The sequence below is a fragment of the Erpetoichthys calabaricus genome, chromosome 8, assembly GCF_900747795.2.
Source record: "Erpetoichthys calabaricus chromosome 8, fErpCal1.3, whole genome shotgun sequence".
Taxonomy (NCBI): domain Eukaryota; kingdom Metazoa; phylum Chordata; class Cladistia; order Polypteriformes; family Polypteridae; genus Erpetoichthys; species Erpetoichthys calabaricus.
Window position 1 is genome coordinate 82,922,684 of NC_041401.2, and position 12,452 is coordinate 82,935,135.

Here is a 12,452-nt window from a genome sequence, read left to right on the forward strand (position 1 = left end):
TTCCCATCCAACCTAATGGAGCTTGAGAGGTGCTGCAAAGAGGAATGGGCGAAACTGGCCAAGGATGGGTGTGCCAAGCTTGTGGCATCATATTCAAAAAGACTTGAGGCTGTAATTGTTGCCAAAGGTGCATCGACAAAGTATTGAGCAAAGGCTGTGAATACTTATGTACATATGATTTCTCAGTTTTTTTATTTTTAATAAATTTGCAAAAACCTCAAGTAAGGCTGTAACATAACAAAAGGTGGAAAAAGTGATGCGCTGTGAATACTTTCCGGATGCACTGTATATATAAACAAATGTTTATAGGCTGTGGTGGGCTGGTGCCCTTCCCGGGGTTTGTTTCCTGCCTTGCGCCCTGTGTTGGCTGAGATTGGCTCCAGCAGAACACCGTGACCCTGTAGTTAGGATATAGCGGGTTGGATAATGGATGGATGGATGTTTATAGGGTAATTATTGTCAAAATGCATCCATCCATCTGTTTTCAAAATCCAGTTTTAGTATGACTGAGAGCTACAACCCATCTCAACAGCAGGAAAAAACAAACCCTGAATGGAGTATTCGCTCATCTGTGGGCACAGTTACTCACTGCTCTACTAGGCTATTTCAGAATTAGTAACTTAATTTAACCTGCATGTTTTGGGATGTGGTCTGGAACAACTAGAAATACATATACATTAAATAATATTAATCAATTAATTATTGGCTTTACTGTTGGCAATGCAAATATTCAATGTGGCATTTTGCTAAGGCTCTCACTATATTTCCCTTGCCTTTTCCTGTAGATGGGGGTTCCTAGTCATAATATTTATATCAAAGTAGATAATTTATTTTTGTTTTTAACAAATAAAAAAATACATAGCCATAGGTTAGAGAGGGCTAAACGGTTAGGCATTTCTGAAATTAGTTATGTTCTTAAGATCCTCAGGCAACTGAGCATGTACATAATAAAATATTTGCTTGGATGACCTTCTATAGCAAATAAACTATTCTGTAACACTTGGTACAGTACTTTGTTAATAGTGACAATACCACCTCCAGCATTCAATCGCTCTTTACTTCCGTTTCGATACTTTGTTGCCATCATTTAATGAAAAAAAACTTTAAGCTGACTTTTGAAAAATCTAACGGCTTTCTAATTGTAAGTAATAAGTAATCAAATGCCAGTCATTACTAATGTGAAGCGAAAAGAAACTTCACAATTCAGTGGAGCTCAATCGGGAAGTTCCCGATCTAGTGTGACAGACGCGCCAAGCAAGCGGACCTGCTCAAGTCACATCAAGCTGAGCCGAAGCAGATGTGTGGCGTTTAGCTGCAGTCCCGCTGCACCTTCTCATGTTGCGGGGCTGTTATGAAGTGCGGGCACGCATTTAATGCAGAATTGCGTCCAATTAATGCAGTATTTTCGTTGTAGGTTTATTGATACGTTGTTACCACGTGGCAGTTATTCGTCTAGACTTGCTGATTTACCTGATGTCCCAAAGGAAAACGCCGAGTTGAGCGCGCGCACCTGGGCCCTCGGCGTCTCGCGCTCCTGTCGTCACCCAGTGGGCATCATGAACGCCAACCATCTTAGAAGATGCCCATCAGTGACAGCTGACGGCCTCCCTGGTAAGAATGTTAAATATTGAGACTGTACACATCTTTGATCACCCATCCTCCAAATAGGACCATAACAGTGCTTTCACTTTAACTAATGATGATGAAAAAGTAAACATGCAAGCGCCACTACACTGCCTCGTTTAATTAAACAAAACATTTGAAATTATCTATGTAATCGGAATCTGTTTTTTCTTTGTTTTTCTCCTTATTTATAGTATAAGCAGGTCCCGAATACAGTGCATGATGTGCGATCTTTGAAGGTCGGATTCCTATACAAAGGCCAACTTTTTAATTTAAAATTTCCCGACGTTTCTTCTGTTGATGAGCAGATTAAAATGGCGATAGGTGATGGGGACTGGTGTGCAACAATGTCCCATTTTATGTTGCCTCCGCCTGATCCACAATAAACTAGGTTAGGCTTATCGAAAACATTAAAAAAATATAGGATATGGTGACACCCATTAACCGTGTATTGTTTTTTTCCGACAGAAGGTGTTGCGGAAGGGCGAACATGAATTAGGGTATATCAAAATGAGTGCAGACATAGGTTTCAGTTAACAACATCATCATGGAAGTCCGAAAATCTGGTACTGAGAGCAATGAGTCAACCAAGTTGTAAAAAAGTGAGGGCGCTGCACTAATTAAGATGTGCCAGTCAAACACTGGAAGAATCTGTTGCAGCCTGGGCATAACTAGCTGTGCTCAGAAAACCCTGACATCATGAAACTGTCCACATCCACCTCACTCAAGCTGTATAAATGAAGACCTGACAAACTTACCTTTAATTATATTTTGTTTTGCAGCATCTTGTCTTTATTGGTAACTTACTAGAAAAGTACAGCATATAAAAAGTAATATAATGTATCTATTAATTTTCAACCAGTCACCTATTAATTTTGCAGATCTGATATACTCCATTATATGGTCTTCAGCATAAGACAAGAACAGGTCCTAGACTGGGTACTAGTCCATTACTGACTACACACCCAAGGTCACTTGAACGGCAGTAATGCATACTCACCACACTGCCCATGGTCACTCACACAGGGCTAATTTAGAGTCAAACATTTTAGCATGCACCTTTTAGGAAGGAGGAAACTTCCAAAAACAAGTATCTGAGGAAACTTAAGTATTTGGAGAAATCCCAGACACACACAGAATGTGCAAACTCTGCACCAACAGTGATAAGTAATTGGACCTATTTGGATGGACCTATTTGCATGAGACTGCAGCACTAACTTCAGTGCTTCCCCTAACCATTTTCTAATTTATACTAGAGACCTCTTTCCTTCATTACAGCTCCTGGCTATTAACTTTCATTACTTTTCTCACATTAAGTGAAAATACTAGCAAATAACCAGCAAAATAATAAAAACAGTCCTAATCTAGTCAAGTTGACTTCAAAGTGGAGTTTGTATACCCCATGTACATGTGGCTTTTCTCTTACAGTTCAAAGTTTCAATGTTAGGTTGACTGGCAATGGCAGTGTGAATGTAGCTGTGAGTGCGAGTGTGGTGTACAGTAGACGGGTATCTTTTCCAGAGGTGGTTCTTGTCTTGTTTCAGCTGCTCCTAGGATAGGCTGCATTGAGCATCTACTGTAAAAAGTGGTTTAAAAAAATAAGAAAAAAAAAGACAAGCTAAATATAAAAAGAGAACATGTAGGTTGTTGACATCAACCAACCTTAATTATGTTCATTATGTTTTTCCACAGAGAATATCATAATACAATTATTTATGTTTATTTTCACAATAGGGGTACAGAAAGGCAGATTAAGGTGATGTCATTTGAATAATGGACTGAACTAGTCATTTGGCTTAGTGTTTGATGACTTAGCTGTTAGATCATTCTTTCACTTGCTGTGTTCTAACATCTTTATACGTTATATGTTTTGGATTTTAACAAGTGTTTTGCTAAAGGGAAATGTTAATGTAATGCTATTATTGCTTTATTGGTGAACATAATCATTATTTTATTACTTTGTAAGATACCAACTTTCTCATCTATTAACTTATTTTTATTGTTTTTATTACAATCTACTAAATAGAATGTCATTTTTTGGCACACATTAGCAGTCTTAATCTTTCATACTTTTTTGGCAATACAAATAATCTTTTTTTTTGTTTTGATAATTTTCCCAACAGTGCCGATGCTAGACGTATGTCCCACCAAGCTGCATGATGTTCTTCTATCTGTTCCTACAAAAAACAGTAAATTTCCCATTAAACTATGGCAACTAGTGAACAATTCAACAACTGAGTCTATTATATGGGACTCTAAAGGTGAAGGTGTGATTATCAATCAGCACCTGTTTGAAAGGGAGCTTTTATCTCCAGTAACAGTATCAGAGACGTTAATAGATGTATTCAAGGCAACCAACTTCAGAAGTTTTATTCGACAGATGAACCTGTATGGGTTTAGAAAATTGGATGTAAGTACAAGAGATAATAATTTGAAAACCAATGTAGGAAGTGCCCAGAGTATTGCAGAAAGAGTATTTCATAGACATACTGACAACATTTTGTCAGCAGGAACAGTAAAAAGAGACTGTTGTACTGAAGTACAGATAAATGAGAAAGCTAAAGAAGTCAAATTACACCATTACCACCACCCTAGCTTCAAGAAGAAACATCCTGAGCTGCTGGTCAATGTAACAAGATCCAAATGCAAAGTCAGTATTGTCAGGGTGAAAAAACTGATGGATCCAAATAAACAACAATCCAACCAGAAAGAGAAGATTCTTTTAGATGTTGTCAACAGTAGTAAAGACGAAAGCATGAAAAAATGTGGTAACAGAATTTAAAAGATGACCTTCTTTAATATGTTATTATTTAGTCATATTCTGTTATTTATTCATTTATTTCCAAAATGAAATTTATTAAGGTTGTCATAGGTAATTTTTTCTAATAGGAGTAATTTTGTAACTTTGTTTTGTAAACTGAATCACAAACTTTTACGTATGTCATACAACTGCTCAATACTTTCATGCATTTGAAAGTCAATCAAATTGCTCAGCACTCAGGCATTATTTTTTCAAGTATTTCAGTGCTAGATGATAGGGCATGGATTGCTTCTGGCCAAATTATACATATTATAGAATTACTGATATTATTTTACACACAAACTATGATAGCTTTCATATCTTTTTTGAATGCTGTTTATTTGAAGTTTCTACAGTAATTATAATAATTTCATTGTGATTTAGAACCACATTTCCTCATTTCTTCAGAGTTGTAGTAGATGTTCTAATGTGAAATACAGATTGATTTGTTTCTTCAGGGGTGGCACAGTGGTTAACACTGCTGCTTCAGAGATCCTGTGTGTCCTGTGGAATCCAATGCCTGGTTACTGTTTGTGTAGTAGAGTCTACACATTGTCTGTGTAGATTTTCTCTGGGTACTCAAATAGTTCTAACATGTAGCTAAAAATTGACTTGCACCCAGTGATCCTAGGTTAACTTCCCCAGCCACCTTAAATTCTACACTGGATGAAGCTGGTTCAACCATGGATACATGCCTTTATATTTTAGCTTCGAGGGATCTGGCATCATTTTCTTCTAACACCAAAATAAATGAGTTGTAATTAACGTAAAACAGGAAATTTATACAAAATTGCTGTTTTTATTATCTCCGCAATTTTGTGCCTGAAGTGTTGTTAACATGTAAATTATTTTTCATTTACCTTTACTTGATGTGTTTTATTCTGAGTAGGATGTCCTTTAATTCATCTTTAAAGACAACCTTATAATGTAATACTGACTAGATCTAAATCCCCTTATCAATCACATTTAAACAGTAGAAAATCAAAGTAGAAAATTATGGAATACACCCAAAGTTTGTGAATGGAGAAAATATTAGCAAACACAGCTGTGACTTGATCTAACAAAAATGTTTTTATTTTCTAAAACAGATCCTGAGCAGGTTCATCAAACTCTACATGTGGACTACCCAGCTGCATCTCCAGCAAACCAAGATAATTCACAGGGCAAGAAAAATCTTGATGAGGATCCAGTTGTACAGTCCATTTGGCCTAACAGTTCAGAGTCCAAAGAAACTGACAAATATTTCTCCAAGCATAGTTTCCCTGTTTCACTTGTACAAAACTTGTTTCCACAAACTTCCAATGCCAAGCAATCCAGTTCCACACCACAAAATTCACAGCTGGATTCTTTAAGAACCATGGACCATAATTTCAACTATTATATAATTCCATTAGCCCAGTTTCATCCAGCATCTTCCTTGAAAGGTATTTCCTAAAGTTTACGCAATGCCTGTGTATTACAACATGATAAAAGTTCAAAATGTAATACCAATAGATTGTAGTACTATTCATTTAAAAGAGAAAGTTATGAAATTATGTAATACTGTGTGACATATTTAAAACTACATTAAGTTTGTCATAGTATCCTTTTTGCATTTCAATATAAAACCACTTTTAAAGAGGGAAAGTTGAAAGTTGGAGAAGAGGAAGAGTTGAAAGTTTTATATTCTTTAAACCTAATTTCATATCAGAACAAAAATGTATACTCAAATTAGCTAATGTGCATACCTGTATATTTATAAATAATAACAAAGTAATTGTCCCATTATTTGGAATAATTTACATTAGGTGCAATATTACCCTAATGAGTTATTATGTTAATGGTATATTTTATTCCTAGTGAGAGATGTTAGTGAGAGAATCAAATAAAGGAGTACTTCTGCTTATGGTAAGGAGTAGAATCTGGAAGACTCGGGGTAAGACAGTCAGAACATTGTATCTAAACAGGAGTTTGCAAGCTTATTGAAAAGGTTTTTTGTTTGGTTGTACCGTGTAAGAGTTGCCAACTGTAATCAGCCACTGCAAGTCAGTATGGATAAAAACCTAGTAGGTAACCATTCCTGAACTGTTTTGGCTGTATTGCACTTTGTAATTCCAAAAAAACTCTGTAATGGAAAAAAGTGGCTTAGATAAAGGTTGACAACATAAATTTTACATACACTATTATTGAATATGAATTGGTTTTTTTTAACGCTAAAGAATATTACTATTTGCTAAGGTATTGGACTGTCTGTTCTTTCTGTCCCAACTATGTTGAAAATAAAAAATCACATTAATTGAATTTTTTTGTGCAGAAATGAGTTATGGCTACTCTTCCGCATCATTTAACTCAGAGTCAACAGGTCTCGATCAACATTGTTTCAGCTTCCCCCATTACAACAATTACCAGGTTTGGTTTAATTCAACAATCCTCTTGTATGAATTAAATACACAAATCATAATCGATTTATACTCTGTGTTTTGCTGAATCCTTGTTTGGCCTTGGTATATTATGTTATGTTTAACATTCCCATTTAGCCATGGAACATTGTTTTTATTACATTTGTTCTTACTGGTAATTGCTTAGAAATATCTAGAGAATTTTACGTTCTGAAATTTAAGTAGAGTTTAAGTGATCTACAATATGTTATTGCCATTTTAATGAAGATCTTTGTTGATGCTTAGTTGTTAAGCACTTTCTAAACTATTATTATGATAACATACTGTTGATTGATTTTAAAATATAATCTGTGTTGCTTTATCTACAAATACAGATGCCATTTCCAGTGGGGACTCAGAAATCAGCCTGTCCCAGTTGTCAGTGCACCAGCTCATGCTTGGAAATAATGGACATGAATCTGCTTCACAGCCAGGTGCAACCAAAATCTGCTTCAAAGGAGAAGCAATTTTCGCTTACTGGAATAAATATTCCAAATAATACACTATCACAAATGGTTCCAATACCATCAGCTACACCACTAATTCTGAAAAATAGCCAAATGTCTACTGCACCCAAGATCCAGACTGATGGAACAGTCTGTTCTGTTTCTGAAGCATCAGGAGTTCTTGTTTCTCCACTACAAAAGCAAAGCAATTACTATTCACAATCTTGGGTAAGCATTTAATGATTTGTGACTGATAAGGAAAGAAGTATGTTTTTTGGTTATACATACTTGAACCTTAGCTATTATTCATAGTTTTTATACCATTGTAAAAAATGCAATGAGGCATTTGCCTTGATTTATATACAATTATTTAAAAAAGTTAATTATTTTTGCTCACAAGAAATAAAAATAACTTTAAAAAACCAACTGACAGTTCATGGAAAAATACAAAGGCTGATATCAGTTTTTTTCGTTAAAAGAGTTTAAATGTTAGATTTTGCTAAATCTGATGTCATCTCCCTGCAATGAGCCTTTCTTTGTATAAACTAAAGAGCACACAAAGCACACATCAATAATCAAATTCACAATCTATATCATGACTCTAAACTGACCCTGTATGTGAGTGTGGGTACATATTTACCGTAAGTGAACTCTAACATTGTGTGTACTAGTGAATTTATTTTTTTAAAATTCCTTCAACTATCAAACGCATTTAATCCAGCTGACAGTTATAAACTCCAGGACCTACCTTGACTATATCAGAAGTTAACATGAATGCAAACTCATATCACTTGTGAGGTGAAAGGAAAACCTGTATAGACTGCACCAGGATTTAAACCCAAGATTTAAATTGTGAGGCAGAAGCACTAACCACTGCACCGCCATCACTCACCATATAAGGATGTCACATTTTTAATTACAGGTTTCCAAACACTGTGATCAGAATAACTGTGCATCACCAAGCAAACAATCCTTGATGTCTATGAAGGATGAAAGCATGACTTCTTACATTTACAGTGAAAATATGAACAGTATATTACAAAGTCAACCTCCCAGTAAGTACAACATATTAATTGGATACTAACTTAAAATTTAAGTGATGTTTAAATAATGTGCTGTAATAAATTGAATTATCAATCTTCATATGAATCTAACAATTAGTAAGATTTGTATAAATACGGTGTGCATAAAACACTGTAGATTAGTAAGTCTCATGTGATTAGAAAATTAGAGAAAGTAAATTATGATGGAGGGGTGTGTTTGTAGGACATGAAGACAGCAGAAAGAACTGAAGAAGTAAATGCATTAAAATGCAGATTGGATATGTGAGGAAAAGTTGTCAAAGACCTTTAGTGAAATGATAGACCAACAGGACGCAAAATACAACATGCAAAATGCTGTATGTTGTAGTTCAGTGTGTCTCAGCGTTTTTGGTGTAGCAGCCCAGCTTTTCCCATGTAAGTGTCTTCATGAACCACTGGGTTGTCCCCTCAGTGATTCGACTGAGATTGTTACAGCGGGGGGAATATTGGTTGCTCTAATCCTGCCGTGACCCACTACTATTAGAAACAACCCAAAAGTGGTTGAGAAATGCTGTTCTATGTGATACCTTTTAAGAAGAAAGGGAAAGAGCAAACAGTTTCAAAAGAATGACAGCAGAAAGTAAGGAAGTTTAATCACCAAGAAGAGTCAACATGGATGCTGAAGAATTCTAAAACAATAACTAGATCTGAAAATGAGGAGACTGGAGAGAGTCAGAAGCTAATTCCACCTTGGAGATTTTCAGAAGGTCCAGGAGAACATCAGATCACTTTATAATATGACTGTAATTGATGTTACTTGAACAGCATGAATGTCAATTGTGGCAACAGCCTGAACAGCAAGAAATTGTAAAACAGTAAATAACATTTTAGGCAATAGTGGCACTTAGACTGTGGGAAAACCTAAACAAGGAAGGGAAGAACAGCAGACCTTGGCAAACTGGGATAGGTGATGCAAGTGTCTGTCAGAGATAAAAAATCTAAAGGAAGACAACAAGCATAACCAGTGATTTTTGGAAGCCAACCAGCAGTTCCACGATCATTTAAAAATTATGCACCATGAAAATACAGGAAATCTAATATATGAAATTTATATTATTTGTGGTGGGGTGTGAAGAAAGAACAGAGAAGGGGTAAGACTCAGAAAGACACACTAATACAAGCTGCTTGAAAAACGCCTAACTAAACAAAGCAGGCAAAGGGCCAAGACAAATCATTTATAAACAAGCACACCCTGTATTACCAACAGGGTAACTAACAGCACAGAATATTTTAGCCTGTTACTTCAGTTTTTAGTAGTGTACTAATTCTAATTATCCAACTTAAACTATTACTTTTTTCCTGATAGCTGAAACAAACTAACACCAAAGGTGGTGCACGAATAGTTTGTTAACAATACTGCACTTCTGTTATGATGCTAAATTAGTTTAAACGTAACAGTAACTATAGCACAGCAAATGCAGATCTTCAATAACCATATCTGTATTGCCACAATTCATTTATTTCACCCATTTTCCTTCAATATTTTGTGTAATCTTGTCAACTGTAAGCAATTATAAATTTGTTTTCAAGCTGTGAATTCCAGCTACAAGTTGCAATCTTCTTGTCAATGTTATATTTTACTTAAAACTAGAGAAACATAAATATTTTTGTTATAGTTTAATGAAAGTAAATGTAATAAATATTAATAAAATTGTCACAATCTTGATTTTAAATTATAGATGTAGCTTAATTTACTTTGCATATTCAACAGCCAGAAAATGTTTCAAGTACAGTTTTTGTTTGATGATAGATAATTCCAGTTAACTTATATTTCGCAAACGTTTTGCTGAATGTTTAATATATAATTAAAAATTAAAATACGCTAATACTTGCATGCATAACCTTTCCATAGCCACTCAAAAAAGCATAATTGAAGGTGTACTATCTATAACCTACAGTGTTTATAGAACAAATTACTTTCCTAGAAAGTGGATTCTGTGTCATTCTGAAGTGCAGTCCTTTCTGACTTAGTAAAAGCTAAGACATAGTAAAATACCTAATATAATAAAAAACAGAGTACCACCACTGCACTTTTATGAAACATAGTAATTTGGCAAATGTTATTGTGTTAGTTCTTTAGGGGGCTGGTCATGGTTTACATCTGAAAACCTCAAAATGTTTGCTACATTTCAAACAGTTTAATGTTTTCATATATGCTAATGACAAAAATGACCTGTAATTTGCATCACTATGATTTATATTAAAGCCTAAAGTTTTTGCAAAAAAATCTACATTTACAATTCCTACCATTAAATGTATTATTCAATATAGTTACATTTCTGGCTACAAAAATCTAAGGAGGGAATTCCAAAAATGCATAGTCCTGGTAACCCACACTTAATATTATGCATCCTCAATGAATAATAACATAATAAATACTTCAGAAAAAAAGCTAATTTACTGACATAGCACAGCTGTGTACTTGAAGACAGGGTACCACCACTGTACTTTCAGGAAAGATACTTGATTTTGCAATAGTTAAAGTGTTAATTCTTTAAGGGACTAGTTATAGTTTACATCTTCTTAACCAAAGCTAATTTTAATAGAAATATAAACTTTGAAAAGATTAGAAAATTATTGAAATCATTTAAGAAATATTCTTTGAACATATCATTAAAAGTGTTTATTATTTTTTTGTAGATCTCATGCTTTTAGCTGATGTTGCCTGCAGTCAGATTCTCCATGACAATAAATTATATCGTGTTCCTGTTATCCAGTCTACAAATATGAAGTCTGCTAAAGCATTAAATAAATGATAGTCTTTCTCATTTTAATATTCAGAAAACACATCTCATAACTTGTATGCAGTTCTGCCTATTAATGAAGTTAGCAGTTTACATAAATTACTGGTACTGTTTAAAAGATGTACCATATTAAATGTAAAATTCAAATCTGAAATAAATTTAATGAGGGAAAAAACTGTTTAGTTTATTTAAAATACTTACAGTTCACTAAATGAGGTCTTTACGTATATGTTTTAGTAATTCAGATTTGTTGTTCCAATATAGACTTTGTTTTAGAGTGCTGTTTTTGTTTTTTTTATCTTGACAAGATCATACTTTTATATCTTTAATTAATGTATGACTATTAACCAAGTGTACATCATACATCATCATTAGTACAATTTGTGATTGACTTATGGTAATATGTATTAATATTTGCCATTTACAACAAATGTGCATTAGTCAAAGTTGAAACATTAATGCTGTTTTACATTTCTTATTTAGAAAATATGTATGTAGCTTAAAATTGTCTATTACCTTGTATTAGTTTGAAACTGGTTTTTCTTTTTCAGTTGTCTTACAGCAGTTTTTTCATGTAAGAATTAAAGATAAACAAGTAGACCTTGCCATGTGTATATTTATCTGCCAGATATGATTAACTAAATTATTCTTTAATACATATTATACATGAAATGATGTATACTTGTTTGTTTAAGGTGCCAGATTTGTCAGTGGATAAATATATTCATATCAACTGAATGAAAATGTTATTAAAAATAAATTTACATAATCAAAATAATAGTTTGTTTTTATAAAAAATTAAGTTATAATTATAAAACTGTAAAAGAATTGGCTCAGTATTTCACTGTTAGATACAGTACTTAATTAGTTAGTCATCATTCTTTCTGTAGACACAAACACACTGTTATTTAACAGTACACTTTTGACTAAATCTTGACACAAAATGTTTTCAGGTTAGTATAACAATGTTTCATACTATACAACACAGAAATAGTTTAGGTTGAGAGTACTGCATAACTGTTCATTCTTTCATTTTCAAATATAATATTTAGCCTGTCAGAAAAAGACAATTGTTATGTCTGAATATGCCTTAATAAACGTGAATACCTGAAAATTATAAATATGGTTTCCTTATGTTTTTCACTTTTGCTCTGTGGTACAGTAATAATTTTCTATTTGAACACATTGTTTTTATCACTTGATAATTACTTTCTGTAACTGAGCTGGTAAATTTGCCCAAGCTTCCTTAATGTGGTTCCTCACTAATGATGCAGAAATACATTCTAAAGAGTTCTTGTTGAACTGGGAGTTGACTGTGATAGATCACCTTGTAACGGGTG

The 12,452-nt window shown here is 33.9% G+C and overlaps 2 protein-coding genes across 2 annotated transcripts; both read left to right on the forward strand.

The window, feature by feature from the left end:
• The first annotated feature begins 1,298 nt into the window (after window positions 1-1,298).
• Window positions 1,299-4,502, forward strand: LOC127528953 (heat shock factor protein 5-like). The gene is made up of 2 exons (XM_051930838.1): window positions 1,299-1,611; window positions 3,747-4,502. Exons 1-2 carry the CDS (start codon window positions 1,374-1,376, stop codon window positions 4,403-4,405), a joined length of 897 nt encoding a protein of 298 aa, XP_051786798.1. The 5' UTR covers window positions 1,299-1,373; the 3' UTR covers window positions 4,406-4,502.
• A 987-nt stretch (window positions 4,503-5,489) lies between these two features.
• On the forward strand, window positions 5,490-11,665 carry LOC127529009 (uncharacterized). The gene is made up of 5 exons (XM_051931245.1): window positions 5,490-5,847; window positions 6,717-6,811; window positions 7,176-7,514; window positions 8,209-8,341; window positions 11,009-11,665. The coding sequence occupies exons 1-5, from the start codon at window positions 5,490-5,492 to the stop codon at window positions 11,122-11,124; spliced, it is 1,041 nt and encodes a 346-aa protein (XP_051787205.1). The 3' UTR covers window positions 11,125-11,665.
• The last annotated feature ends 787 nt before the right edge of the window (window positions 11,666-12,452 follow it).